General features: G+C 46.1%; 1 protein-coding gene across 8 annotated transcripts in view; it reads right to left on the reverse strand.

Moving 5' to 3' along the window:
- The window catches only part of LOC138567561 (uncharacterized), a 2,466,350-nt gene that overhangs the window by 1,887,615 nt on the left and 552,461 nt on the right, over positions 1-26,274 (reverse strand). For all 8 annotated transcript variants that reach the window (XM_069645900.1, XM_069645903.1, XM_069645902.1 and 5 more), the window contains one exon: positions 8,438-8,545. In XM_069645900.1, coding sequence (XP_069502001.1) covers positions 8,438-8,545 — 108 coding nt within the window. The remainder of the gene's footprint in view (positions 1-8,437; positions 8,546-26,274) is intronic.

A 26,274-nucleotide genomic window follows, 5' to 3' on the forward strand; every position in this document is an offset into this window, starting at 1 on the left:
TCGACAACTTTAGCAAGATGGCTCACTTCTCCCCTGAAAGGCGTACCTTTCGTGCCTGAAATGGCGCACGTTTTTCTCAAAGATGTGGTATGGTTGCATGGAATCCCAGCGACCATCTTGTCGGATAGAGGTTCCCAATACACCTCTGTGTTCTGAAGACCTTGTGCGATCTTGTGGGCATAAAGAGGGCACTAACATCAGGCTACCATCCCCAGTCCAACGGACAGACTGAACGTTTGAACGCAACCATGGAGCAGTACCTCTGATGCTTCGCCAATACGGAACAAGACAATTGGTGTTCTCTTCGGTCCATGGCTGAATTCGCATATAATAACGCCATCCATTCGGCCATAAAGATGTCCCCCATTCTTTTGTTTGTATGGAGGACATCCCACATCGTTTCCAGCTGATCCTTGTCCGACCTCCAACTTAACGACGATAGACTCCCTTTTGGAATCCATTTCTGTAGCTCAGAAGATGGCCATCACAAACCTGGAAGAGAGCCGCAACAGACACAAAGACCATGCAGATAAACATTGCAGCCAAGTGCCAGAATGGAAGGAAGGTAATTTAGTCTGGCTATCTACCAAATACCTACCCAGGTGGACACGACCTTCCAAACGAGCCCCCAAGTTTTTGGGACCCTTTCCCATTGTGTCTCGCATTAATCCTGTGGCTTTTAAACTCAAACTACCCAAACCCCTGCAATGTATTCACCCAGTGTTTCACACCTACTTGTTAAAATAATATGCGCCTGACAAACACCTGCAGAAGACTACCCTTTGGACAATCTTCAATGATCCATCTCCAGACGTATATCAGGTAGAAAAGATCATTGATTTCCGTCATCACAGAGGAAGACTGCAGTAACTCGTCGGATGGAAGGGTTATTCTGCGGCTGAAGATTCCTGGGAACCGGTATCTAATATCTCAGCACCCAAATGTATGTAGGTTTAACGCCCTCTATCCAGGTGAACCTGGGGAGGCACCCTTGGGAAGGAGACCTACTGTCATGATGAACGGGTTGTGGAAGCTATGGTCGAGATGGCAAATCTGCCATTAGTGTGCCGTCACGTTTGCCTTTAGCGTTCTAGTCGACCTGCTTCATTTCCCATAAATCCCTCCTAGCCCCGCCCACCGGTGCATTGCAACTGTAGGTGTCTAAGCGCATCGTTCGTTGACCTGCTATATTAGAGATTGCCTCGAATTCTGTTCACTTTGTCGGTCACTGCCAACCCTTCCATTCTGTGTTTCCTTGATCAACTATTCTTTCCTTTTGGCCTCCTTGCCGGCCGCGAGTCCCGTCTCGCATCCTGTCCCCGCCGGCTCACTCTACCTTCATCTGCTTTCATTTTCGGTGCTCTGTTCTTTCAGTTCAAGCCGCATCGTGCAGTTTCCTTTCTGCATGGCTTCGGCGCACGCTTCCCCTCCTTTTCTTTAAGGGGTCTGGGTGTTCACACGCTCTGTCTGCCACGGGTGCTTCTTACCAGCAGTGCCCCGAGTTGGTAGTTTCGCGTGTTCTGTGCTTCATTCTTTTTTCTCTTTCTATTTCTTACTAGTCTATCCCTTCTTGACTCTCAGCTTGCTTATCTGTTTCCTCATACTCTGGTATTTCCCTGGATCCTCTCAGGCGGCCTCTCATTGGATTCCTTTCTTGGTCCCATCAACCACTTCCTTGTCCACTCTCCAGCATGGTGTTTATCTCTGCTGTAGTATTTGCCACGTTACTTTTGCCACTCCAGCGCCCTCCAGTAACTTCAAACCTGCCCATCTTCGCCTTTGGTGTAGCAAGGGTTTCCCTTGCACTGGACTACTCTCCTTCAAGGCTACTCATCATTCTGGACCATCTTCATAGCTTTCCCTCTTGGTGTCCCCCATCACTCCGGATACCGATTATGTTTTTTTGTGCCTTTGGGCTTTTTCCTCTTCCTGGGCTGAGCAGGGAGGACGCCATTCTTGTTGGTACTGTTTCTCGGTCAAAACAAAGTGGCGAGTTCCCCGAACAGACCCTACCTCTTCAAAAATAAGGGTACTCCTGAAAAAACTGCCACCTACTTCTGGGATTCCGACGCATCCTCCAGCGACTGCGATGTCGAAGCCTAGGTGAGAGCCCAGATCAGTGATACTGGTCATCAAAACTGGGCTCTGGATCCTTTCCTAGGACTTACCTTCAGAATAGGATAGAGTTGGATACTTCCCTAATTTCGGGTACATACTTGGATTACTTTAAAAAACGTTATATACCCCCTCCACAGCCCACTGCATCTTTTCTGAAATACCTTACCTGAAGGACTTGCTGCTGGTAATCTTAGGATGAGTGCTTCTTGGAATTTCGACTGTTAACTGGGGACTTGCTAAATCTTGTTTTTGCTACTTCAGCGCACCTCAGAGTCTATCACAAGCCCGTTCCAGGGCCAGTGAATTTCCGAATTCCTCCCTGCCCACCCCTGGTACCTCAACCTGCCATCCGATTGGGCCTGAGGCCCACTTTGTTTCCCAGAGGGTCTAGCCCTCAGTGATCTCCGCCGCAGCCACTTGCTGCTGGTAATCTTATGGTGAGTGCTACTTGGAATTTAGATTGTTAACTGGGGGCTTGCTCGATCTTGTTTTTGCTACTTCTGCGTACCTCAGCACCTATCACAAACCCACTCCAGGGCCAGTGAATTTCCAAATTCCTCCCTGCCTGCCCCTAGTACCTCCCTCCTGCCATTCCATTGGGCCTGGGGCCTCTTAAGACCTCCACCAAGGGCAGCCCCACTGCCAGTGCAGCCCCCACAGCTAAGGGCCCAGAGGCAAAGGGCAGCTCCTGGAGTTGCAGCTCCAGATTGCGTTTGCCAGTGTCTGCCAGTGAAGCATGCATTGCAGCAGTCAACCAGCAGCAACTGACAAGGTAAGCAAGGTGCGGGCGGGGGGCACAGCCATTAATGCTCCTTATTACACTGTCCCACCTCTCTTATTACTCCTATTCACTAAAAGCTTGTAGTCTGCTGCACATCGTCCACAGTTGTAGGTTATCCATTCCTAGCATTAAGGCCTCTATCCAGGAATTGCGATTCTGGGTGCTTTTTGCAGTTTCTGCTGTGTTTTGAAATGTAGGCTTTTTTCCCCTCTATCCAGAAAATTCAAATATTGGTGTTTTGCACTTGCTGCTGTGTTTTGAAACTTGGGCGTTCCTCTCTCTATCCAGAAATCTAGACATCCTCCCCTTCATCCAGCACTGCTCCCAGCTTTAGGTGCTCCACCATGTCTACTGGGTCCATTCCATGCTGCACTCTAGCGTTACAGCTGTTCTCCAAGTGAAACAACTGCAGAACTAAGTCCCTGCATTGTAAGTCTCCTACAGCTGGCGAAGGAAGGCCGGCAAGGGATCTAGTCTCTTAGCCTCTTCACCGCGCTTGCCCTCCCCAGGACTCGCTGCACTGGTCTGGACTTCCTTTCTCGTGCACCTGATTCATCTGTGCCTGGCTTGCTACTAGGCCACCTGGTGAGTTTCTTGTGCAGTTTCTCCCTCCCTCTATTTTCCCCCTTCCCTCTCTCTGCTCTATCCCTCCATGATGCTTTCACTGACATCCTCTTTGTCGTTCCCTCTCCGGACCTTTGGATTCCCCATATGGTCTCAGTGCTCTCCCCTTTCTTCACCCATTAATGATGGAACCCAATGGGAAGTACTCTTTGCATATTTCCCATCCTCTGGGGACATCACAAACGACTACCAGAATGGCTCTGTCATGGTCAAGGCTCTCAGCCCAACCTCCTACTTCTTGAGAGGCATCTTTCGCCCTCATCAACTTCCTCCCTTCTCCTGCCGCTCCTCCTGCTGCTGCCACTCCTCTGGTTCCTTCGCCACCACCGATGGGCGTACCACATTCCTGTGCCCCTCCCTGGAAGACCTTCAAAAGGTGGCAACTAGCTCCACTTAGCTACCATCAACTCTTGCTCTGATGTTAAACACTCCTCTGACATCTGTCACCACCTTGAAGACTTCAAACTTGACGTCCTCACTCTCACCGAGACGTGGTTCACAGCCAGCATGTCACTATTTTTGACACTCCTCCCGGAGGGCTACAAGAACCTCTCTAAGCCCAAGCCTAACGGGTCTGGGTGCAGAGTGGCCCTGATATTCCCTGAATGAGTCCCTGCTACAATAATACCCACTCAGTTTTACTATTCCTTCAAATGCCTCGTCTGCAGGGTTGGTGTCTCTACTATCCTCTCGCTGACTCTTGCCACCATCTACAGGACCCCAGGTTCGGTCTCCCTCATCCTCTTAGAGTGGTCTGACCTCAACTCTTCTCTCCTGGTCTCCACCTCCAAGCTGCTCTTCCTCAGAGACTTCAATGTTCACCTTGACTCTCCTGAAGTGGCCTGTGGACTCTTCTGCATCCACTGTGGCTCTTTCCCTCACCATTCTTCTCTCCGGTCCGACGCATTCAACCGTACACACCTTGGATGCTCTCATCTCAGCAGACATCCCCATCTCCAACCCTCTCACTACACCTCTCTCCTGGTGTGATCATGCTCTCCTGTCCTCTCACCTGGATCTCTTGGGTCCCCCGGCTAAGGCTCTGCCCGCACTGCCAGTCTCATTCTCCGTCATTTGACCGATGAACCGAGTTTCAGTTGCTGCTGTTGCCACCACTTTCATTCCCCCTCCTACTCCCCCCACTGACTCTCACACTGACACAGCCCTTGCTAACCTTCAACTCAAACACTCTGGACATCCTTTCCCCTGTCATGAGGATCTGCATGAAACCTGCCTCCAAGCGCAACACCTGGTATGATTCTGGCCTAGCCTCTCTGAAACGCTACTGCAGAGCTGCTGAGCGGAAGTAGCAGGCTTCAAGCACATCCTCCGACAGACTGGCCTGCTGTCTGCTCCAAAGGCAATACAGACTCTTCATCCACTTGAAGAAGCCTATATCCAAGCCTGCATCTCTGGCCACCAACAACACAGCTGAACTGTTCAAAATCTTAACGGAACTTGGCAATCCAACTGATGGCTCTACTTCTCTGCCATCCCTGACCCTCTGCACTAGCCTCTCAATTCATAACCAAAACTCAGGACATCCTGTCCTCACTCTCCTCTACATCCATTCCCTTCTCCCTCACCCGCTCTCAGGCCTCGCTCGGCTCCCCTATCCCCTTCCCATCTACTCTCCCCTTTCTCGCCAATATCACTTGATAGGGTCTCTTAGACAAGTCCTCTCTATGAAAGTCTCTTCCAAACAGGTGCTCCCCTGCTCCTCCAGAACTATCAAGGACAACATTGCCTCCCTTGCTCCAGACTTGTCTGATTTCTGCAATCACTCCTTTGCCACTGGCTCCTTCCTGCTACTTCAAGCACTCCCTCGTGCACCCTCTCCTCAAAAAGCCTTCTGCGGACCCCTCCTGCTCGGCTAACTACCGCCCTATCTCCATTACCGCCTTCCTAGGCAAACTCTTGGAGAAGCTGGTCATCTCCCAGCTGATCAACAATGAATCTGTTGTCTCCACGACCACCAGTCTGGATTCAGGGCAGCAAGAGGCACAGAAACTGCACTCCTTGACACCCGTGAGAACCTGCTCTCAAATCTTAATTCCAACTCTCCTTCCGTTCTCATCCTTCTTGTCCTTTCCTCTGCCTTTGATACAGTCAATCATGACACCCTTATTAATCGGCTCCGTGATATCCTTGGCATCACTGAACTGGCACTAGACCGATTGACCTCCTTCCTCTCTCACTGACCGTCCCAGGTACAACTGGGCCCTTTTCTCTCCTCCATCACACTCTCCACCTACGGCGTCCCTCAGGGCTTTATCCGCTCGCAGTGCTTCTTCAACATCTACCTTGCCCCTGTAGCCCACTTGATCTCCGCCTTCTCTCCCCACTTTCAGTGTGATGCGGACAACATGCAGCTCTTCTTCAAGCTACTTTCCACTGTCTCCTCTTCTCCCTCTTTCATTCCTGACTGTCTAACTGCTATTCAGGCATGGTGTGCTGCTAACGATCTCTGCCTTAATGCCAGTAAGACTGAGATCCTTCTCATTGGGACCCCAGCTACCTCCTAGTCTCTGGTCGCCCTCTATGGGCCCCCTACCCTCACTCTCTTGTGAGGCATAAAACCTTGGTGTCATTTTGACTCCTCCCTCTCCTCACATTCCAAACCTTGCCAAGAAGGCCCACGTTCAGCTGCACTTCATCAGAGGCATTCTCCCTTTCCTCACTTTCCCCCAGAAACGCAGAGCTAGGGTCTTCTCTAAGCTGAACTACTGCAATAGTCTCTTCCTCAATCTGCCTAAATCCTCCCTTTGCAATCTCCAACTAATCCAGAATAGGACTGCGAGACTTATTCTTGGCTTCAAGCCCAGGGACCGAATTTCTTCAGCCCTAAAATCTCTCCACTGGCTCCTGCTTTCTGCAAGGATCATGTTCAAGACCCTCTGCATCTTCCACACGGCGTTCTGGCACCTGGCACCCCGCTACATCCAACTCCCTCTCCCTAAATACCTCCCTGCTACAGCCCATCAGTCTTCTAGCTCCAACTCACTGTAGATCAGATGCTTTTCCAAGCAGACTGGGGGGGTGGGGGGGGGGGTTAGATGTCTCTCTTCCGCAGGAGCCTCCCTCTGGAATGTCCCTGTCTGCTGCATCTGATTGGCTACCTGGTTCCCTCTGATTCGTACAGGGCACCAGTCCCTCCTCGCCCAGTCTACCCCAGCCCTTTGGTATCCCCTGACCCCCCCCGCCCCACCTTTTACCTGCACTTGCCCTTCCAGGCTCCCTGCACTAGCCTGGCTGTGCGTGCACCCCCTTGACCCCATACAGCCCCTTTCACGCACTTAGCACATGGACCTTCATTCCCCTGCACTCTATGCATTCCCATGGCACTTATCCATCTGGCCTCCCCTTAACATTCACCCAGCCCAGTGGCCCTCTTCCGCCACCCCCTACCCCCACCACTTGCGCGCTCTCCACTCTGAGCTGCACTTCCTTTCCCTCCTTAGTATCAGAGCATTCCGCTCTGACCGGCACTTACACCACACCCGCCTCCCCACTCCCCTGCACTACTATTACTGCACTTGCACGATCCGAATGACGCAAGGCCTAGTAGGACCATTTCTGTTATTCTTCATCAGTTCCCCCAACCTCTTCTGTCTTCTTGCGCCTTGAAACACCATTTGTTTATGTTTATTATTTATATTGCGCTCCGAGTACCAAAGGCTTAAGGGCGCAGACAACAAAAAACAATACAAACAAATCTTACGTGAACAAGAAGCAGGCAGGTTATGTATCAACAACAATGTGTAAAACATACAATTGCAAAAGACAAAGGAGTGATGTATATGCACATTATAAATACCCAATAAATAAATGAGCTTTCAATTGGAACTTGTGATTTTGGGCACAAGGCCCCATACCATCTTCGGGTTGGACTTCATAATGCTACCCAGTCATCCTCGTTTATATCACCTCCAACTACTGCCATCATCTTCTCCCTCTCTGTACTACCTCCACCTATTTACATTATCAACTCGTTGTTGAAAACACACAAACTGCAAACATTATATCATCTGTGGAATGACAACAACGAGCCAGCAAAACGTTTATCCATGGTAAAGTCAACAGTCAGAAAACTGCCAACTTACAAGTGTGTATTAAGCTCAGGTCTACAGCATTCACAGAGTTTCTCGCTAGAGATTGAAAGTTTTTTTTCAGATACCACCAGTTGGATGACAAAAGTATCCTGCTAAGATTGTATGAATGAAATTGACTGTGGTTAAAGGAAGCACTTGGTGTTTCTCTCTAGGGCTTAGAATCTTCCTAGAGAAACCTTCAGGTTACCTCAGCTATGGAGTGGATCTACTATAACTGCCCCCAACTGATTGTCTAGGATACTGGGAAGTGTCAACGTTATTAGGACTGTCCTGGCTTTATTTACAATGGGGCTGGAGTGTGTCAAGCCCACCAGCTTTAGCATGGGCCAAGTGAGGGTGACTAGGTGATCCTCTGCCACACTGCCCTCCGGCTCATCATCCAACAGTTTGTGGAGCAATCTGGACTTCTAATTCACGCCCTTTGCTGCCCTAAGGGCCAGGCATGGGACTTCAACACAATATCTATATACACCTTGTTGCAATACAAGACCACTTCTGTAGGGTACATAGACACATGTACTAACGTGTACTGAAAGGGTTAAAAAATGGTGGGTTGTCAGGTTATATTTCCTCATAAGTGGCTACCTTTTGATTTGACATTCCAACAGGATATCACCACATATTTGTATATAGTGCTTCATCCTACTTTTAACATACTATTTAATGCTTTTTTTGGGTGAAACATGTTTGTGAAAAGAACATTCATAACTGCACACTTAAAGCCATGATGGACATGTATTGTAAATATATGTTTTGATTTATTACCTTTTTTGCAGTACAACAATCCAAATGCGTGGCTTACCTGTTTTTCCCATGGCCCAGGACTGTAACAAATTGTCTCCAATGGCCCCAGAGAGGGAAGAAAGGTTTCAACATGCTTTGTTTGCTGTTGTGCGTTGTGGTCAATAGGCTGTAAGCAGAACACAAACTGAAATATTAGTAGGCATGCAGTACATGCATTTTGAATCAGATACCATGATGTTGGGTAGGAAAGAGACCCTGATTTGGGCTGCAGGGTGGGAATTGGATAGCTTGCAGACAGAGTTAAAAGGAACGGTTTTGTAGTTTATAAGAACATGTAAATTGTTTATTAGAATGGAAACAGTACCAGGCAAAACATGGCGTACTGACTAATGAAGCTGTACATTTAACGAATTGGCATCATAATTAAGAACATTCTTTTTTATTTTTGTTGATTTACACTTTGTGCAATGAACATATTCCATGATCTACTACAATTAAATAAGCTTGTTTTTATACATTGTTATGGCATTCCATTTCTGGGGTTTCTGCAGTCTCATTTTATGGAACCTTTACTTTTTTTGCATTGTTTTCCCTCTTTGATTTCTGAGTTATACCATCCTTGGTCACCCATAAGTCTTTTAGGCCCAGAAGTGCTTCTTAAGCACACACTTTGTAGCCAAGGGTGATTATATAACCAACCCTACTGTTGAGATACATTTCTACAATCTAGCCTGGTGGACAGATTTTAGGAGTCCACCCTAGTTATAGTGGACAGGGAACTCAGAGGTTTGCCAAATCAAGCCACGTGGATGAGCAGCCAAAGCTTATTCTCAGGAGAGTGTGAGTGGGTCAGGGGCCCTGAATGAGTCCACACAGTATGGCTCACAATAATTCAAGTTAGACAGTAAGAATAAAACAGTTCTTTATTATAGGCCTTCTGAAAAATGAATCTAACAAGTAGCATTATCGCACAATAAAATACTCTATGATACAAATATATACATTCAACAAAGATTCAAAAATACATCAAATTACTTATTCAACAAAGCAGGCAAGTAGATTAGATGCAGTAAATGATGGAACCAGATCACAAATCAAAAACCTAACTTAAGTAGTCCAAACCCTAAGAAGAATAGGGCCTTGTGCCCAAAGGTCACAGGAGCTACAATGTTTCTCACCAGAATGGTGCCTCTACATGCAAGTTGTAATTTACTTATGTTGGTGGTTGTTTCAAAAGTTCAACATTTTTACTAAAGGTAAGTACATGTTTTCTTATATTCCTGGTTACTCTACCCAGGTTCGATGACCAAAAGGTGAGTGGAATGGAATGCAGGAGACAAAGGGACTTATTCCCAATGTTATTATTATGAAGGACGGACGTGGGGGTTGGGAGGATACACTGTTTACTTACCCCCCTGACTCATTTTCCCAGATGACTTTGTGGTTCATCTGGGAATCGTGGGGGACTCATTATTACGCCATTGATTCCGGTGAGAGGTGCCCAAGAGTTGCAGTTTTGAGGATTCTTTGAGTCGAGTGCCGTGGAAAGACGCAACTGCTGTCAATGAAGAAATGCAAGAAACACAGACGAGGTCCTTCTCAGGACACATTACAGACTGGAGAAAGTAGAGTTGCAATGACAGTCTCCGCACACAGGCGACGACAGGCATCCTTCCAGTCACAGAGAATGCTCCAGGACAGGATGCCTTGATGCTGGGCTGCTGAAATTCATGAAGAAGGTGAAGTTACATGCTTGAACGTGCAACGCTTCTGGTGAGGTATCCCCAGAGAGATAGTCAGTCCAGCAGGCAATCCAGGGGCACTTCTGATGGTTCAGAAGGGCGGAATCCCTTGAGAAGGTGCCAAGACTAGTTGGTCCCTCTGGTCTGGGGGCTGAAGCACTGCTCAGGATTTTCAGAAATCAGGCAGCTAAACAGGGCTTCGCTGGGCCAGAAACAGGAAGGGATGCTGGGCCACTTCAGGAGTCATCTTCGGATCTTCAGCAGGCTGTTCTTCTTAGAGGGATTCTTGGCTCCAACAATGATCGGAAGAAATGGCTGCAGAGGTCCCCTCCTTAGCCAATATTGGAGCTGGAAGCAAGTCCACCATTGGTAAGGTTCTGCTCCATTCCAACAGCCAGTAGTTGCCCAATCAGGGACAACTACTGGTTTCTCATTTACCCCACAGCCAGACTTTCTGGCACCACGGATGTGGAATGGGACCAGACAGTCCCACGCCTTCCTGGGACACACGCAACACACACAGCACTAGCCTGCGAAAGTAGCAGCTTTCCCGGGCAAGTGACCTTATAAGGTATTTCCTGACCTGGCAAAACAGGAAGAAGACCAAACAACAATATGGCCAAAGAAGAAACCGAAAATCTTGTGGCACGGTAAACGCAAATGTCAACGCTAAAAATAATGCTAGAATGGTAAAAATGCATGTGCTGCCACCAGCTTGTATTTAGGCACATATAAAAGTAACCAAAAATCACAAGTCTAAAAAGCTAGGGCGATACAAAAGTATCCTCATTGCACTGCACTGTAAGGTGCTGTGTGCAATGTTAAAAAGTACCAGAAATTAAAGGTGAAATAAAGTTGCAAGTACTGATAGTCTGAAGGACTGATGAGTTTTCCCTTAATGAGCAAAAGGCAAAGGAAGTGAAGCTGACGGCTTTACTTCCCTTCAAAAAGTCAGAACAACTTAACAGAGCAAAAAGAATGGGGTCCATAGGAACTATGGAGGCAAAATTGCAAAAAGAAAAATATTTCTTAACACCTACATTGGTTTTAGGGTTTGATGAAAGCTTATATTAGGATTTAGCTTCAGCAAGGGTGCACGTCAATTTACAACATTAGTAGCCCAATGTACCTTTTAGGTAGTGTAAGGGTGCAGAAGTACCAGTCTGACACAATGTCTCCCTTCTGCTGGCCTTTCAGAAAGTTCAAACGATGGGGGAATGTCTCCCTTCCCCTGGCCTTTCTCGGGTTTCTCTTTCTTCCAGAGAGGAGGGAATGTGTCTCCTTTACAAATATAGTGGACAGCCTTGTTCACTACCCTACCTGGGCGTCTATCTGCTCAGTTCACTCTTCAACTGTGGATCCCAGATCTTTATTACTGTACTCATTTGGCTTCTATTTGGGAACCTTCTTTCCAAAGTATTGTGACGAGGAAGAAGTCTTGGGAGGCTGCTCGTTACATTTTAGGGGCCCCAGACCCTTTCTTCGCTAGTCATCTGCCCTTTGGACTTGCACCAACCGTACCCAGCCACCCAGAGCTTTACAGGGTGCTTACCAGTGCTCTCTGGTGTGGGTCTCTCCGACCACCCACTCGGACTTCTTCTGACTTCTACAGGGGCTGCAGTGCTTCTGCTGCATGCCCCTGTCCCCGGGTTGTGCCTCTCCCTTTGAGCAGGTACACCAGCATCGTCGACCGGCTAGTTGCCCCGGTTGTATGCTAGTCTGAGACTCCGTTCAAGGCAGACCTTCCCGAGATGAGTTTGCCTTCAGGTAAGCGTCTCGGTTCACGCTCTCCTGGTCTCCATTTTCTTCTCGCCTTCGAACATACCAGTTTCTGCAAGATGGGATTCTCCCCAAACAAAGTCCTTCTTCCTTTTTTATTGTATGTTGCAATTCAGTTGGTTTAGGTTGTCTAGTCTGGCCATGTTGGTTCAGCTGGGTATTCCACATTACTCGGCGCTTCCTCGCAGTCTCAGTGATGATGCCCTCACTCTCCACTGGGTTGCCAGTGTTGTTCTTCATCCCAGTTTCTTAGTGTGCCTTCCCCAAGTCAACCATCCTCTTCCTCGTCTCAGTATTTTCCAGAGGGATTAATACCATCTACCCTACAGAGACATATTATATATGCAGGGGAGCAGTGCGCTGCATGCTAGGCAGCCAGATAGGCTCTCCGCTGCACCTTCTTCAGAGTATCTCTCACTTTGCCAGTTCACCGCTGCAAAGACTTTGGTGTGGTTTGCTGTTTTTCTCTTGGTCTCTTGCTTCAGCTGCCATGTTTTCAGGAACCGAAAGAACCTGCCAAGCATTTGTGACATGAGGCATGGGTTATGCAAATTAGTACTGGCCAAGTTTAAGCAGGCACATGTCCCACTGTCACCCTTTTGGGGGGGGGGGTGTAGGACTGGCTCTGGCTTCTAACCTGGTAGGCCTCCCACCAATGGGCAGAGAGGGGTTCCCATGTCCCTGTTGACAAGTACATGTTACTGACTTTGTCAAAAACCTCAATGGCTACTGTGACGAATCCCATATTGTCCCTGCTATATCCTGCTTCCCTATGGGTGCCCCTCCCCATGAGGCTAGGGGGGTGAGGCCACTACCCTATAGTCCCCCTGTTGGTGGTACTAAGCGGGAGGATCACATGGGGAAGGATCTCCCCCATGGGAACAGGGACTATCCAGGGAGAACACAATATGTCTACCAGACAGTACCCCCTGGCTCACCTACTTGCCCTATACAGACTCCACCTACCCCACATATACACATATATATATATATATATATATATATACATACTCCCATTTACTCGGGCCTGCGCCAGAAGCGCCCATCCTATACTCCAGCCCCAGTGAGAAGGACAGCCAGGGAACGGACAGGACCACACCCGCAACAGAGGAGGCACAACGCAAGGCCACAGTTACCTAATTAGAGGTGAGAGGTGTCTTCCTCCCCTCCCCCCTCTTACCACTGCAACGCACAAGGAGCAGGAAGGCTGCCGGACTGTGAGGTCATTCGCCCGCATCGATCCAGAACAGTTGCTGCCCCATGCTGCATGTATAGGAAGGCGTTAGAGCACAGAAGAAAACCCTGAAAACAGAACAAAAGGGAGGGGGACGTGTGAACAGGCAACCCAGCGACCTTATCAACCCAGGCCCGGTGAACTGGAGAGCCCTCCCTCCCTCCCTCCCTCCCTGGCACGCAGTAGATCTAAACAGACTGTCCTCCTCTACGGCTAAAACTGACCCAGCAGAAATAAGAAGCCTGCCTCCATCTAAGTTCAACACACATAGCAACAATAAGGAGATCTTTGATACCAGAGAATCCCTGAAGTGAAGTCAGAGCCGTATTCACAGAGCGGATGAGCCCCCCACAGATCCTGCACCCCAACTACAGTCCAAAAAAAAGCACACAGCGATCTAAAACCACCTCAAGACTCCCTGCCTGGGAAGCAGAATCTATCTCCCGCCAGCAGGGGAAGAAACCTAGAGCAGCAGCAAAAAAAGACCGTCATAAGGTCCCCCCTCACAAGGGCCTATCCACAAAGCTTCCACACCCCTTAAACCTTTTTGCAATACCACCACGAAACCCCATCAAGGAAACACCCTGGAAAGCAGAATAGATATATATGGGCTAACCCCCAGCACCACACAGGCAAAAATACCAGGAGGGAAAAGAGACCGAGAGGGATCCACCCCCGGAAGAAGCCTAGACAGGCTGCAGCAATACTGAAGACAACAACCTCACGTACTTCAATCCCCCTATACAGGCACCCACTGTCATGGAATTCCCCCCGTCTCACCTGGGACCGCTTCTTGCAGGACTCTGTGGGGGAAATCTTGCGCACGCATCGGGTTTTGTACAAGCCCGCACGAGTCTCTTCTGACTCCAGCGTGCGTTCAGCGTTCCAGGATACTCGGATGTTCAGGACGTCCAGGAAAAGAGGGAAGTGTACACAAAGGGGGTACGCGGAATCCAAGAACAGGTTGGAGAGGAGAGGAAGGAATGGGGAATAAGGATCCGGGAATCTAGGACAGAGGAACAGTTCAACAAGCTACAAAGCACACGTCTAGTCACTACCAGCGATAGCGCTGTGACGCGCGGGGGCGTGGTCTATTTGTAGAACGTTCTACGTCTGCCGTGAAAGCTGGTGTGAGGCGTGTCACGTTAGACGGCCATGTTGGGAGTATCAATGAATGCAAGCCCCGCTGCGATAAGGACCAGGAAGTCCTGAAGGGGCGCATTCTGTGAGTCATGACAGCATGCCTCCTCCGAAAACCTGTTCCACCAGGTTTGCCCGGGTGCATGAGATATCTTCTGAGTAGTCAAGGGGTATTCAGATTAGAAAGCGGTTCCCAGGTTCTTTCACTTGGAGGGTATCCTTTCCACTCGACCAAATATTGAAGTTGACCCAGTTTATACCTGGAGTCACATATTCTTGATACCTCATATTCCAGTTGATTGTTCACAAGCACGGGGTTGGGCCTGCAAGATTTCCGGGAAGATTGGACGTAAGGTTTCAGTAAGGAAGTGTGGAAAACTGGATGAATCTTCCAGGAATCCGGTAATTTGAGCCGGAAAGAGACAGGGTTTATGATCTCCTTTATGGAAAAAGGACCATAGTAACAGGGGGCTAGTTTGTTTGGTCGTAAATGCCGAGGGAGTAGTTTCAAGGACAGCCAGACCTGATCACCAATGGCATAAGGAGGACCTGGTCTTTTGATATCCGCAAAATGTTTAGCGTGTGTCCGGGCCTTTTGTAGATGTTCTTTAGCATCCTTGTGAACATTGATGAGTTTCAATCCAGGAATCGACTGTTGGTACAGGTGGGGGTTGTGGTAGAATGGAAGGTAGAACTGAAGGGTGGAAACCTTGACTGCAATAAAAAGGGCTGGTCTTGAGTGCTGAATGATCAGAGGAGTTGTAAGCAAATTCAGCCACAGGTATAAGCAGTGACCAGTCGTCTTGCACCTTGGTGGCGAAACGACGAAGGTATTGCTCCAGGGTCTGGTTCACACGTTCCGTAGCTCCGTTAGTTTGTGGGTGATAACCTGATGAGCGAGCACATTGGATTCCTACAATTCGACAGAGATGTTTCCAAAATTGAGAGATGTATTGAGGTCCTCTATCCGATATGATCTTGCAAGGGAGTCCATAAAGACGAAATATATGTTCCAGGAAAATGCCAGCGAGTTCTGAGGAGGATGGCAATTTGTGCAATTGTGTAAAATGGGCCAGGTGAGTAAACAAATCAATGGTAACCATGATCGTCGTATAGCCCCTAGGTGGTGGTAATTCCACAATAAAGTCCGTGGTGATGCACTTCCATGGTCTAGAGGGTAGTGCAGGTTGCAGTAGGAGGCCTGCCGGTTTCTTATTATCATGTTTGTTTTGATTGCAGACTGCGCCGGCTTGAATGTACCGTTGAATGTCAGTTTTCATCTTGGGCCACCAAAATTGTCTTTGTATGCGATGAAGGGTGTTGGTGACACCACAATGTCCGGAATGAAGAGTGTCATGGCAGAGGTTAATAATCCTTAGTTGCAGTCTCTGTGAGGGAATGGCCAGGGCATAGGACTTTAATAAATATCCATCTCTAGAATTAAGTCTCCATCGATTCTTTCTAGATTTCAGAAGACTGGGTTTGCACTCTAATCTCTTCCAGGAGACTGACTGCTTGGGCTACAAAAATTGTGTGGGGAAACATCCTTGCGTATGCCCGATCTTCAAGAGTTTCATAGTCAGGACGTTGAGATAGGGCGTCTGCGATTAGATTCTGTGATCCGGGAACATGATGGATTTGGAACTGGTACTGGGCGAAGAAGAAGGCCCAATGGGCTTGACAGCTATTTCTACATTCCACAGATTGCAGCACTTTAAGATTTTGATGGTCCGTACGGACCTGGACAGGATGTTTAGCTCCCAGAAGTAGATGCCGCCATTCAGTGAAGGCTTGGCAGATCGCCAACAGTTCCTTTTCCAAGACGGAGTAATGAGTCTCAATGGAAGTCAGGGTTCATGTGAGGTAAGCAATGGGATGTTCTAGTTTATATTCAAATTCCTGCTTCAACACTGCTCCTATGGCGCAGTTAGAGGCGTCCATCTCCACTAGGAATGGTCGATTAACATCGGGTTGAGCAAGGATAGGAGCTTGAGTAAATTCAGTCTTCAATCGTTGAAATGCTTGGTCTTGGGCTGAGGTCCAGAGGAAGGGAGTATCTTTCTTCAATAAGGTAATGATCGGTTGAACTATCTTACAAAAGGATGGTGTGAATTTCCGATAGAAATTGGCAAGCCCCAGGAAGGATTGAATTTGTTTCACCGAAGTGGGGGCAGGCCAAGATAGTATGGCTTTTACCTTTGAATGGTCCATTCCTATCCATTCTGGACTAAGGACGAATCCTATATAATGAACAGAAGTGACATGAAAAAGGCATTTCTCGGGTTTAGCCAGGAGTTTATGTTCACGTAGCCATTGCAGAACTGCCTTCACATGTTATTCGTGCTTTTGAGAATCCTTGGAGTAAATCAAGATATCGTCTAGGTAAACGATGACGAAGAGGAACAACATGTCAGAAAACACCCTATCCATGAAGCGTTGGAAAACTGCGGTGCATTTGCAAGCCCAAAGGGCATTACCATGTACTCAGTGACCAAAGGGTGTTCTAAAGGCTGTCTTCCATTCGTCTCCTTCCCCGATACGGATTAGATGGTAAGCACCCCCGAGATCTAACTTAGTGAAGATTACAGCTCCTCTCACCGCTTCCAGGATATGCGAGATTAAGGGCAAAGGGTAGCGGTCCTTGAGGGTGCATTGATTCAATCCACGATAATCAAGACAAAGTCTAAGCTCTTGGGTGTCTTTTTGGGGACAAAAAACAATGAGGCTCCAGCGGGAGATTTAGATGGTCTTATGGTGCCATTTTCCAGATTGGTGTCCAAGTATTCTCTAAGGGCCTTCTTTTCCGGTTCAGAGAGAATGAACATCCTCCCAAAGGGAATTACTGCCGAAGGTTCTGTATCTATTGCGCAGTCTTCAGGCCTGTGAGGGGGTAAGGCCTGGACTATAGCAGTTGAAAACACATCAGCGTAGTCCTGTTAGGCTTTAGGAACCTGTACGACATTTGAAACCATGAGAGGGCCTTGTGGATCTGTTGGAGTGTTTTCAGAAGGTATCAAGGAGGGATCCGGGCATAGACAGTGTGACAGGCAAAACTCTGAACCAAGAAACAAAGATTCTGCTGCCCAATTGATGTAAGGATTGTGCTTCTGCAACCAGGGCATGCCCAGTACCATGGGGTAATGGGCTGACTTGATGATGTCAAATTTGATCAATTCCTGGTGATGGTTTATTGAAAGTTGGATTTCCTTGGTCTGTAAGGATAGGGGTCCTGAAGTGAGAGGTCTTCCAACAATCGCCTCCACAGGTTGCATAATACTCTGTGCTTCATATGGGATATGGTGCTTAAAAACCCAATCTTGATCAATGACTATTCCCACAGCCCCACAATGCACCAAGGCCAGGATGGGGTAGGCCTCCTTCGATAATGATAAGAAGGCTTGTAGAACCACTAAATTGTTCTGTCCAGGAGAGTTCAAGGATGGAATTGATGTGGATCAAACATCTCTCTCCCGAAACCTCGCTCCATCTAGGATCGGGAGCTGGTGTTTCCCGAACGCCGTGGAGGGGCTAGAGGACATTCTCTAACTAGGTGTTTATCTGAGGCACAATACATGCACAAGCCCGTGTGGATCCTCCTCATCCTTTCTTGTGGGGATATGGGTCCACAGAAGGCCCCTATTTGCATGGGTTCAGGAACGCAATCAGAGACTGGAGTAGGATCAGATTTCGATGAAGTCTCAAGGGAACTCTTCTGAAAGGGCATCTTGGTCTTTTTTCGCTCTGCCTTCCTTTCCTGGATATGAAAGTCTATCTGCATGGCTAGATCCATAAGAGCCTGGAATGAGCTTGGACGAGCCACTCTGGCTAATTCATCTTTTATCTCTTCGTTTAGCCCCCTTCAGAAAAGAGTAAAACTTGCTTTTGAAGACCAATCCGCATCCTTGGCCAATTGTTTGAATCTTGTGACATACGTCAGCATGTTCTGGGATCCTTGCCGAAAATCAAGTAGGCGTTCCTGGGCACTATTGACCTGTTCTGGGCGGTCAAACATGGTCTTGAGGGCCTGTATGAACCCGACATAATCATCCAGGAGGGCATCTCCAGAATTGACTAAAGGAGTAGCCCAAATCAATGCAATCCCGGCGAGGTGCGAGATTATAAAGCCCACCTTTGCCCTGGGAGTTGAAAAGTAATAGGGCTTAAAAGTAAAATGCACCAAGCAGGAGTGAAGGAATCCACGAAGGGTTTTTGCAGACCTATCGTATTTGTCTTTTTTAAAAAAATATATATATTGTTTCGGTTGAAAATAATCAACCTTTCAATATTTATACTGTACATGTTAAAACATTAAAACATATAAAATGAAACACGACAATTGTGTTTGAAAGACTAAATAATTAAGTCAAAGCCAAATTACCACTACAGTACAGACTATTTCTATTATTACATTTAAATGCATTTGACGACCCATGCACATAGTTACATGGTCACAAATACAGTTAATCAAGCAGTTAAACAAAGACACAGTGAGCACATCAGCACCCACTCACACAAAATGGTTATTAAATTGGTTTGGCTACAAAACACATGATACATAGATAGCTAAGAATTGTATTGCCAGTCAAGACTTGTAGAACATCTATTCACCGATTCCTATTTGCAGACTGTCCAGGAAGTTGATGGTTGCTATCTGAAGCACTGGTTGAGCATTACCCAAGATAATGCCCCAGCATGCCTCATACTTCAGATTACCCAGATATCTGCAATGTTTACTGAAGTGGATCTGTCTTAGATGTCTCAATTCTTCACATTGTGTGATCAGATGTTCTAAAGTTTCAGGGGAATTGGTAAGCTTACAAAATCTACAAACATTTGCTTGCGGATCTATCAATCGACACCTAGCTAAGATGTCTTTAACGGGCCACAAATTGAAACGTAATCGCAATATTGACTGCCTATAATATGGTGAAGGCATTTTTATCAAATAAAGTGGCAATGTTTGTGACTTTTTTGGAGGAAACCTACTGTCATTGCCATCTTTATATTTTACACATCTATCACATGTGCGAATCCAGTCCATTTCATATAGCTTTCTTTTTGCTTTCTCAGCATTTTTAACCAGTAAGTCAATACTTATATCTTTTTCACTTGGTACCTTGTATAGATGTTTTAGCCACTCGGTCATAAAAGTGTGTTTTGTTGAAAACATATAAGTCGATAGCGCATTTAGCACAATGTCTCTGTTCGCAGACATTAAACATTTCCGAAAAAGTGAGCAGCATCTCCAATTATAGAGGGCATATAGAGACACCAAACCGAGTTCATATTTTATCCATGAATGTGGTACACAGTTTGGAATGTGTAATGTCTTCCTCCAATATCTATTTATCCATTTATCTACTTGAACTATGCTTAATATTGGAAGAGCCTCTAAGCCATATAAAATGGTGGGTACCGCTTTTTGTTTCCAATACATCCAAACAGGTTTAAGCGAAAACTTGCCGTATCTATGCAAAATTACATGTGTGTGACATATTGCAGTGTTGATTTTCCGCTCAATGCACTCGAATTGAGTTTTTAATTTTTAAGCTCCTTCAAAACAAATGCCTAGGTAGTTGTACATGTTGACCATTTGTAGCTGTACTGTATTTACAAACCATGAGAATTTTCACGTGATTATTTTTGTCGGGAGATATTGAACTATCTGTGTTTTCTCATGGTTTATTTGTAGTTCATTAATTTGTATATATTCTTGAAAAATGGTCAGCAGCACTTGAAGGCCTCTCTGTGTTTTAGAAATTAAAACAAGATCATCAGCATATAGAAGATGTTTAATGGGAACATTTGCAATTTTGGGTGAATCTGAGCATGCCACAGCAAAACATCTTTCAGGTCTTGGATGTAATAGTTGAATACTGAGGAGGCCAGAGAGCATCCCTGTTTCAGTCCTCGAAATGTGTAGATTGGTGCTGATAGACTACCTTGTAATGAGAGTCTAACTTGCATCGATGTGTCTGTGTGCAGTTCTTGTATCAAGTCAGAGATGGTATGTGCACAATTGTCTCTGCTCAGTTTCTCAAACAACTTCACTCGGGAGACCGAGTCGAAGGCAGAGCGTAGGTCAACAAATGCGAAGAAGATAGATTGTTTTGTAGAGTGACACTGCGCTTTAATCGCATTCAGACACATCAGATTTACATGTGTCCCCATTCCCCGCACAAAGCCCGTTTGGTTTGGGTCGCATTTATTATTGGTCAGTGTCCAGTTGTTAAAGTCTCTCAATAGCAACTTCGAAAAGATCTTCCCGGGCGCATCTAGGAGTGCTATTGGTCGGTAATTCAGTGGTGACATACGGTCACCTTTCTTAAAGATCGGAATGATCAGGGATGTTTTCCATGACATTGGCACTTCCTGAGTTACTATGATGTTCTTAAATATGTTAAATAGTATTTTTGCCCATTGGTCCAAATTGCTCTTAAAGAGATGATTTGATAGGCCATCGGGCCCAGCAGCCCTGCAAGAGCTTGAGTGTACAATTAACTGTTCAATATCTATTAAGTCAAACTGTAATTGCCACTTACGGGAACTTCGAGAGCTGTTTGTGCTTGCATTGTACCTAGAGTCAGCATATAGATCAGTGTAATGGTCTATCCATGTTGTTTCACTAATCATGTTGAGTTGTGCATCAACTTGTTTATCAGATGATAGACCATTTAGAAGCTGCCACATTTCTGAGGAGTTCTTATCGCTCATCGCTAACCCCATGCGCTCACCATCATGTTGTAATTGTAAATATTTATGACCTTTAAGCCAGTTTTTGTATCTTGTCTTTGCGTGTTTTAAGGGTAACTCACACCCTGGAAAACCCACAGTTAGAAGCTGCCTTCTTTCTTTTCTATATGCTGCCCGTCTATTTACAATTTCACGATCATACACATGAGAGTTTTTCGGGCGACTATGTTTCATTATAGTAATTGTGCTGGCATAGTAGGCAAGTAGTTCCGTATATGGTGTTGGTCGTGATGTTATGTTACTTTCTAGTTGGTACATGAAGGCTATGATCTTAGGTGTTGTCCAACTAATTCTATTTTTTGCCATATTTAATACTAAACCTGTTGGAGCACGCCTTTCTTTAGAAATAGATGTTTCACTTGACATTGTCATTGATAAAAGTTTGTGATCACTATATGGCAAGGTGACTACTTCAAACCTTTGAATCTGTTGGATTAGTGAGGAATCGACATATATATAATCAATTAAACTTTCTGACGTATTACGAGACCATGTTGCCTTTGCTGGTATGTCGCCCTGAATGGCTCCATTTAACATGATATAGCATCTCTCTTCCATGAACGAAGACTAGTTCTGAGCTTGTTGGTGGTGGTATTTGGTGTTAATACAATCCAAATGAATGTCTCCTAGTATGATGGTGTAAGTTATGTCATTGGAGATATTGACAAGGTGCAATATTCGTCTTAGACCTTTATAAAAGGCCTCATCATTTAGGGCAGCAGGGTTGCGATATACATTGATTACAGCAAATTTGTCTTTGTAGGTAGAGATTTTAACCAGCAAAATATGATTGCTTACTGCCTCCCACCTCTCAATAGAGAGTCCCATTTTTAGATTTACCGCCACCATCAGACCTGAAGCTGGTCTTCCCCCAGTGGTTCGTGCAGGCAGTAATATCACTTCATAACCATCCCACACCGGAACAGATGTCAACCAGGTTTCCTGGAGTGCTATAACATGAAATTCATGCGGAAAAAAAAGGTATGGCAGCCTTCAAGTGGGAGTTTCCTCTTGTGTTCCAGCAGGCTATATTCAATGTGTTGTAAGATGATTGTGATGGTTACTGGTATAGCATTGTGTTAGACTTTATGTTTCTGTTTACATTTTCTTCTGCCCTTTGATAGATGTTTGATCTAGGTGTATTTGAAGGCATATTTCTTTCACTTCTTGCTCGATCTTCAGCTAACAAAAATCCCATTTCGAACAGATGCATCTTTGCTTGCCAGATTAAATTGGCAACTATACCTGACGGTATCCGTAAGCGGACAATAGATGGATTTTTATCCGCAATAAATTCAATTTGTTCGATATCATGAGAAGTTATTTCTCGCAAGGAGTGGATATCATGAAATATGTTCAATACGCACTGTCGATTCAAATCATAAATTGGAAAACCACCTTCTCTACACTTAAAGATAAATGAGTGAATATTATCTTTTGACTGCATCGATTTTTTAGGATTTTGCGCCTGACTACCAATAGGGCCATTAACATTCACTTGGCATGGCATATTATTCTGTGGCTTGGTTCTGATTTCATCGTAGCTGTCTACAAGATTCCCTGATTGTTCAGCAGTGTGCGAGTTGAATTGGCTAAAGCTGTTGGGTCCCACATGGGGTATATTTGAGCCTTGAGACATGGCTCTTTCCAACAAATTGGTCTCAACCATGTTCTTAATAGCTTCAGAGGATTCAATTGCTCGTTCTTTATGGCCCATTAGCTGTTTGCGAGATACATCAAAGGTGACTACTTTCTTTTGTTGTGGAGCACCAATATTCAATTCTGTTAACTTCATTGTTTCAAAATTGTATGTGCTCTTATTTGCCTCCACAGTTTTTTTAACTTCAGCTTCTTTAATTGTGCTTATCAATTGATTCAATGGGGAGTGAGGTGTCGGAGCGGTGTACAAACTCTGTTGCTCTGTATTTGCCGAGCTCAAAGTTTTCCCTTCTGTCACTTTCAAATTGCTCGCTATTTCAGAGAGAGCAGTTTTTTTTGGGTTTAAGTGGAGTTCCACCAATTGCTTTGAAAAACGCATTTAGTGTGCTTTTTGGTCCTTTAGTGGTAAGAATATTTTTGGTTTTTTTTGCTATGGCTCGAGGGCCTTTAATCTGAGATTTAGCAGGTTTCTTTTTGTGTAACAAATTGCCGGCTAATTGTCGTTCCGTGTTAACATTTTCCACTACCTCGTCTCTCTTCTCTGCATCAAGTGTTTCGCACGATAGATCAATGTAAGATGAGTTCTGCCCATTGTCAGCAACATCAATTACAGAAGGTGCTTCAATCGGACAGATCACATTTTCGACAATGGGAAGAGCTGGTGTACGTGTGTTTTTATTGTTTCCATTACATCTTCTCATGTGTTCAGCAAGACAAATGCAATTGCCGTTTAGTCTAGAGGCGATGTTGGACACGATAGCAGCCTGTGATTCAAATTTTCTATCTAGGGTTCCAAATAGCCTTACTAGTGTTACCACCGATGTATTGATGGCTGTTAGTGCAAATTCAACGCCACAAGGGTGACTTGTACAAGTGGGGTGTGGTCGATCTATGTTAGCATTTGCATTACAGGGAGGTCTAGGTGTGGGCAAAGCAAAGGACGGTAAACATGAGGCCGAACCAGATAGAGAGCATGCAACTTGTTTTGTTAGGTTTTTGATTTCATTCAGTTCATCCACTATTGTTATAGGGGACTCGCACTGACTCGCATATATGGAGATTCCTGAATTGTCCCCACCTTCAATTGTAAAAGGGATGGGGGATAGAGCAAGACGTCTATTGAATTTAGAATTAATCCCATGGCCTTTATGAGAGGCGAGTATTGTTTGATCAGATACACCCCGTAATTGCACATTTGGTAATTTAGTTGATTCAAGTTAACCCTTTGCAGTTGGTCTAGCAGGGGTACCCAGTGAACGTTCATTTTGAAACATGGCGGTGGTAGGCTTAGCAACTGCAAAATGAAGTCCACACGTTCTCGTATTAGCAATGGGTTTACCGAACAAGCAATCACGCGTATCAAACGCCGCGGGCATCTGCGACTTCAAATTATATACTCCAAACGCCATTGAAAGATTAATTGAAATCAGACTTCTAACAGAAATGAATTCACAGCGTTATACAGAACAAGTGGAGCAATTCAGTTAACCTTAAAAAGTGTAGCACACACGTATATTTACCCACCGAGCAGCACTAAACACGAGGATTTGAATGAGCTGCTTACAAACAAGTAACTCGCACTGACCGCACGTCCGCTGCAGCGAAGCGGCAAAGATGTACTTACGAGTACTTGCGCGCTGTGCGCGGGTGAAATGGTTGATATAGCAGAGGAGCTTGGGAAAGTCCCAGCAGCCAATGCACTGCAGGGGGCGTTTTTTTCTTTGAATAGGATGTCAATCACGTACACAGAAAACACGGAAAACAGTCTCTGAGCACTACAAAAAACAGAAAACAGAAATTGGCGCTTGTGAAGTCCTCTCACACAGGATAGAAGCAGGATACAACAGCAAAAGTCCATAGTCCAGAGCACATGGCAAAGCGGTACTTACGAGTACTTGCTCGTGTGCGCGCGTGCAAAATGGTTGATATAGCAGAGGAGTTTTGGAAAGTCCCAGCAGCCAACGCACTACAGGGGGCGTTTTTTTCTTTGAATAGGATGTCAATCACGTACACAGAAAACACGGAAAACAGTCTCTGAGCACTGTTTCACACAGAAATTGGAGATTGTGAAGTCCTCTCGCACAGGATAGATGCAGGATACAACAGCAAAAGTCCACAGTCCAGAGCACACGGCAAAGCGGTACTTACGAGTACTTGTACGTGTGCCACCCAGTAGAACACTCTCCTTCGTGGCAGAATCGCAGGAGAGAACAAGTTGCTTCAATGCGGCATTCTCCGCCTTTAAATTCTGCACCTCGGTCGCTAATTCTTGCATGCCACGCATGAGATCCTGAACAGCCTTTTCCATATTGGTTTCACGGTCGGTCGTTTGGCGTCTCAAACTGTTATGGAATTCCCCCCCCACCCCCCCCCCGTCTCACCTGGGACCGCTTCTTGCAGGACTCCGTGGGGGAAATCTTCTTGCGCACAGATCAGGTTTTGTACAAGCCCGCACAAGTCTCTTCTGACTCGAGCGTGCGTTCAGCGTTCCAGGATACTCGGATGTTCAGGACGTCCAGGAAAAGAGGAAGCGTACACAAAGGGGGTACGCGGAATCCAGGAACAGGTTGGAGAGGATAAGGAGGAAGGAATGGGGAATAAGGATCCGGGAATCTAGGACAGAGGAACAGTTCAACAAGCTACGAAGCACACGTCTAGTCACTACCAGCGATAGCGTTGAGTCGAGCGGGGCTGTGGGGGCGTGGTCTATTTGTAGAACATTTTACGTCTGCCGTGAAAGCTGGTGTGAGGCCTGTCACGTTCGACGGCCATGTTGGGAGTATCAATGAATGCAAGCCCTGCTGCAATAAGGACCAGGAAGTCCAGAAAGGGCGCATTCTGTGAGTCATGACACCCACACAATGAGCAATGCATCCACAGCACTACGATCAGACATTCAAACATCCATTTCGGAAATAAGAGGGAAGGTAGAACATATCGAAGGAAAAGTGGAAAATCTGGAAAACAACCAGATCAATATGGACCTAGTAGAGATGAAGTTAAACACAAGAATGACCGACAGAGTTAAGGGAAGAACTACTGTCCCTCAAAATGGACGATTTGGAAAATAGAGAAAAGAGGTCAAACCTTTGCATACTAAGACTGGAGGAAAAGGAAGGAGAGACCCTGCTTCAGGTGGAGAGGAAGGTCCAAGACATAATTAACCAGCTCTATGAGACGGATAGAGGCAGAAAGTGAAAATTGAGAGGACTCAGAGGGGAGGAAGAGCATTCGGAGGAGGACCACGCTCAATAGTTGTCAAATTCCTCAGCTACAAAGAGAAATTGTAAATCCTTCTCATTGCTTTGCATACGGTTATTTGGCGACCGGCTAGATTCTGAGGTATTTGCAGCAGTATATTTTGCACTCTTTCGTTTGACAGGAAGAGTAGACCCCTCTTCTGTCTTTATGACAGCTCCTAAGAACTGTTTTGTTTTTCTTGGAACAAGACTTGATTTTTTCTCGTTGATTGAGAATCCCAACTGGAACAGAAGACTGATTGTTGATTGGGTATTTTGCTTGAAAATCTACGCGGATTCCCTGGTTATTAGCCAGTCGTCCAGAAAAGGGTACACTGCGATTGATTCT

Source organism: Ambystoma mexicanum, chromosome 2p (genome assembly GCF_040938575.1).
Source record: "Ambystoma mexicanum isolate Mex_15411 chromosome 2p, UKY_AmexF1_1, whole genome shotgun sequence".
Taxonomy (NCBI): Eukaryota; Metazoa; Chordata; class Amphibia; order Caudata; family Ambystomatidae; genus Ambystoma; species Ambystoma mexicanum.